Source organism: Lucilia cuprina, chromosome 5 (assembly GCF_022045245.1).
Source record: "Lucilia cuprina isolate Lc7/37 chromosome 5, ASM2204524v1, whole genome shotgun sequence".
NCBI classification, from domain to species: domain Eukaryota; kingdom Metazoa; phylum Arthropoda; class Insecta; order Diptera; family Calliphoridae; genus Lucilia; species Lucilia cuprina.
The window spans coordinates 34,822,290-34,827,519 of NC_060953.1; the positions used below are offsets into that span (position 1 = coordinate 34,822,290).

Consider the following 5,230-nt stretch of genomic DNA (forward strand, 5'->3'; position numbering starts at 1 on the left):
TGCATTTTGAATAATGCAATCTTTCATGACATCATAAGGGTGGTCACCTTCCGGTTTACCGGAAGATTGATTTCACCTGATGTTGGGACTCGTCACCCCCTTCTATTGGCTTTGGACCAGTGATTGCTTTTTCCTTGTCGGGGTTTGCATTGGGATTGATCCCATGCTGCCTGTCATTCCGCAGCGGGGCTACTATGGCAAGAGATTAGATAGCTCGAGTTCTTCAACAAAGTACTTGTACATGGACCGGCTCAGCCATGTACAAAAATTGCTACCTGAGTTCTTCATTGAAGAATTCAGGGGCGCGGGTAGACCGTCTCTAGTCTATCCTGTGGGTGAAAAAGACCACCGTGGAATTAGGCCGTCAAGGCAGGTGTTCACGTTAAACTCTCGACTTCATTGACGAGACGTAGATTTTGTTTTTGTTTATCGTAAAAAAATTGTTTTAAAAAGCACTTGGAAAAAAATACAGCTGAATAAAACCGAATATACATATCTACACACACGCGTGTACATCATTTTCTATGTACAGTGTTTTTGTTGCTTTTTTAACAATTTTTTGATGAAATTTTCAGAGGTTGTCTCGGATTTTTGCTCATATCTCCGTTATTTACCGACCGATTTTGCTAATTTTGAATAGCGATCTTCTCGAAAGCATGTCTAATAGAATTATTGAAGATTCGGATCTCGCCGATATCTGGGGTCCTCTAAAAACTGATTTCAACAGACAGACAGACGGACATGGCTTAATCGACTCCGCTATGTATATGGATCAAGAATATATATACTTTATAGGGTCGGAAAATTATATTATAGAAATTACAAACGGAATGACAAACTTATATATACCCTTCTCACGAAGGTGAAGGGTATAAAAACGTATTGAATCGTAATAAAACATTAACTGAATAGTCTCCCAGAGTTAAGGTTTACATAATATGGGTACCAGACCTCCCGTGAGTAGTCGGCCCCGAAAGCGCGAATAAATTAGCTTTAAAGGAAAGGGAACTAGAGATAGTCAATCTAACGAACGCGAAACCATTCAACCTAACGAAAGCTAAATTAAAAATATGGGTGAGAGAATCTCATAAGACCTCTTGTAATAATGAAACATTGGGTGGAACTACAAAGATCCTATTGCGTGACCTTGATGAGAGTAATTAGAGAAATATCTTCAAAATGAGCAAGTATTCTGAGTGATTGGGAATGTGGATTCAGACGAATGTAGAGCATGTGGGCGATGCAGAGAAACTCTACAGCTCTTTCTTTGCCACTATCGAAGTTAGATCCAATTATCATGGGAGTGATATTCTTTCAGATTGATTTTGTTTATGATTTTTTTTTAATCAATTTCGATAAAATTTTAAATATAATAACAAAAGTGATTTGGTACTCCTATGGTCAGGACTATTTTTTGGTACAGATAATTTTTTAAATTTCTACAAAATATTTAACTAGAAACATGAAATTAAAAATTCGCAGTCCTGAGTGAATAAGAATCTGTAGGAATGAGTTTTTTTAATATTGAACGTAAAGAGTCCTGAGTAAAAAAGGGAGCTATTTGGTTCTTTTTTAAACCTCAACTGGTACATTATATGATTTTTATAACTCTGAACCATCAAGCAAGGAATTAAACATGCAGAGTACTGAAAATGAGAATCTTTTAAAGGAAACAATTTAGTAGTTTTTGAAGTTTTGTATAATATTGAACATAAAGAAGAAGGTAGCGAAACATACTAGTTACAGATACTTTTCAATCAAAAAGTCTACAGACAAGAGACACATTTGGTGTATAACTTAGTGTAACTTGTTCTAAAGTGAATCGTATCTCAGTGCATAGTTCAGTCATACAGAAGAAAGATTTCCCAACCACTTTTCTGTAGGCTAATTGTTTTTAATCTAAACACTTAATTAACTTTAAAACACATTCACAACTTCTACTTTTTTCCATTTACATGAATTTTCATCATAGATTATGTCAATAGTAGCTCCACTATGTATAGATTTCTTGCGTGCTCTATTTGTTCGATATGTAAATCAAAACTGGTGTTGGGATATGGAGAAAACATTTCCACAGGTAAATCAAATAACTAACAAACTATAATTTCTAATCAAACTGCCAAAAAAATGCTCCTGAAAGAACAAAACAATTACAAGTATTTTTTTCTTGTAACATGAAAATTAATACATTCCCAATTATTTCAACAACAACTACAACCACATTTCACTACTTTATACATCCTTATCCAATTACTACAGTATGGAGATTTCAAAATTGCTGAGAACATTTTGACTTTGATTAATAACCAGGGACAAGTGTGGATGGGTATATTCTTTTCACCTGGTTTGGTGCTTATCAATCTGGTGAAGCTTGTGATTATGATGTATTTTAGATCCTGGATTGTTTTAACATGCAATGTGCCCCATGAAGTCGTATTTAAGTAAGTGTTCAATCATATATATTTTCTCACATTTTGTTTCTGTGTACCTTTTGTTTCTGCTCATCATATGCCAGTAGATAAAGAATGGAATTTTAACAAACATTGTGTGTGTGTGTGTTTCTTTCATTTCGTTTACATGCAAAACTTACTTGTGGTTTCTGTTCTTTGTTTTGTGGTATTTAAAAAAGAGCTTCAAAATCCAATAATTTCTACCTTTCCTTGCTGCTGACCATGCTGTTCCTTTGTGTCTTGCCTGTGGGCTATGCAATAGTATGGTTGCGTCCATCATGGCACTGTGGTCCTTTCTCCGACTATACACGGATTTCAGAATTTATTACAAATACCACAAGGGATGCTCTGCCTCAGTAAGTGTTTGAAATTCAGTATATTGAAAAATGAAAATTTAATTTCGTGTGTTTAATATTTTCCCAGGCAATTACATGATCCTCTTAACTACTTGACTTCATCCAGTACAGTGATACCATTGCTCTTGCTTTTGATACTGATTATTTATTATTTAGTATCTTTGACGGGCGCTCTTAGAGAAGCCAATCAGGATCTGAGAACTCAACTGCAAAAGGAAAGAGAAGAAGAACGTAAGAAATTTTTCAAAGTACCGGAAACAAAACCTGCAGAGAATACCTCCGCCACTTTGACGAATAGATGGCGTAAAGTTTTGGAAGCTTCATCACCAGTTACTCCCACCCAGGCGCCAGACTTTGAGAGTGAAGAGTACAAAAATCAAGCCAGAAAAGGTATTTCAAAACATTTAAACTATTTCTTTAAAATGCTTAATATTTCCCTCACTTTTATTTCCCCTTTCTTAGAACTAATTTCGAGAATTATGAAAAAAGCTCTACGCAAGGGATCAGCAACATCAGACGAAGATTCGTTTGTGCGGCAAGGCCGAGATGATGACGATACCGATACTGAACATCATGATTCATTGCCACACGATGAAGAAGGTAAAGAGAAAAAGGTTGGTCTCTCTAAATTACAACAAATACGCAGAACTCGTAAACCCTCTTTGGTGGATATCGTACAAATCGCCAAAAGTGAACGGGAAAAAGAAAGAGTTTTGCAGCAGCATTCCAGCAATGGTAATAGAGAGAGCCATCCAAAAGGAAGATTTAAATTGGAAAAGTTAGACAAAAAAGATGATAGAGACAAAGAAAAGGAGAAGGAAAAAGACAAGGATAAAGAGAAAAATAATGAACAGGCAGACTCTGGCAATGACCCTGAAATTAAGACTAGAGTTATAAATGAGAGAAGAGAAAGCTTGTTGCGCAAAAGTCATGAAGGCGAAAACAGGGAAAACGAAAAAGAGAAAGAAAACGAAACGGAGAAAGAAAATGAGAAGGAAGATAAGAAGGATAAAGTCAAAGAGAAGGACAAAGATAAGGAAAAAGACAAACAAAGCTCTCCGAGCGATTATAGACGAAGAATTTATGAAAGTTTAAAACGAAAAAAACGAGATGATAAAGATAAATCTAATTTGGAAAAGCAAGGATCTCAAGAAAAACCCAAAGAAAATGATATACCAGAATCTCCATCAAAAACTGAAGTTTCCACTTTGGAAAAACCAAAGAATTCTGAGAAAAGGAAATCTTTCCGAAGAAGAGACAAGTCTCCGGTTGTTAAGGAGAAACCCAAAGATGACGAAGCTAATACGAAAAGTTCTTTTAAAGTTGTGGACGAGAAAAACTCCTCATCCTCTCCGGATGAGAAGACTTCTCCTCCTGCCATGGAACATTTTCACAATTTAAGTGGCAAATTCAAATTTAAACGCCATAAAAACAAAATGTCCACAGAACCCGAAGTTTTCAAATTTGAGTCTGATAAAATTAAAGCCAATAGAAATTCCGATATTGCCACCACTCCCACCTGGGAGCATTTGGAAACAGAATTGCATTCACCGAAGCTAAATGAAGAGGTCACTACCCCAACCTCTGCCCATCATATTAATTTGGGTGGTGATAAATTGGCCAGTTTGTCGCGCCAAGGTAGAAAGAAAATTGGCTCGCTTTTGGCTTTAGTTAAAGAGGCTGTCAACACCAAGAAACTAGATCAAGATCAGCAAAGCGACGAGAGTCCCACACAACTGCCTGAAACGGCCATAGATATACCAGCTACTCCGGAAAGTGAACTACCCACCACTCCTACCAATAACACTTTTATACTTCCCTCTGCTACTCCAGTTTCAACAATTACCAGTATTCAACCTTATATTATGCCCAGAGCTCCCTTAGAAGATCCTGAAGATTTAGAACTTCCCAGTTATAACAACTACATGACTACTGAAAATACCAATACTTTGCCTTTAAAAGATCCCGAAGAACTAGATCAACCAGGTCCCATAATATTTCCCCAACGTAGCATTTCTCAACGTCGGCGACCCACCGATCGTCCGATTGCCACGAGGCAAGATTCTACAACATCTACCTGGTCCGATATAATACCAACAATTACTATTAGTACTACTGGAGATGGAGAAGATCAATCTCAGACATCACCTAAAAATGACAGTGTGACAAGTCCTGCTCCTGGTCCTTCGGTTAATATCATTAAAATCAATATAGAAAATGATAAATAAAAAGACATACGATTGAAATTGCAATCAATTTAGTGCCTTTCTCCATCGTGGAACAAAGCATTTATTTATATAACTAATTGTTGGCATTTTATTATCAGGATCAACATCCGAATTATAGTATTTCTTCCTTTATTGTATACCTTTGTCATAATAAAATAAAATTGTTAAAAAATGTTTTCAATAAATTTGCATAAGG

The 5,230-nt window shown here is 36.1% G+C and overlaps 1 protein-coding gene across 1 annotated transcript in view; it reads left to right on the forward strand.

Annotated features, from left to right (window-relative positions):
- The window catches only part of LOC111688673 (transmembrane channel-like protein), a 29,719-nt gene extending 24,489 nt beyond the window's left edge, over positions 1-5,230 (forward strand). The window contains exons 12-16 of the mRNA XM_023451173.2: positions 1,973-2,077; positions 2,260-2,441; positions 2,630-2,806; positions 2,874-3,196; positions 3,269-5,230. Coding sequence (XP_023306941.2) covers positions 1,973-2,077; positions 2,260-2,441; positions 2,630-2,806; positions 2,874-3,196; positions 3,269-5,034 — 2,553 coding nt within the window. The 3' untranslated portion in view covers positions 5,035-5,230. The remainder of the gene's footprint in view (positions 1-1,972; positions 2,078-2,259; positions 2,442-2,629; positions 2,807-2,873; positions 3,197-3,268) is intronic.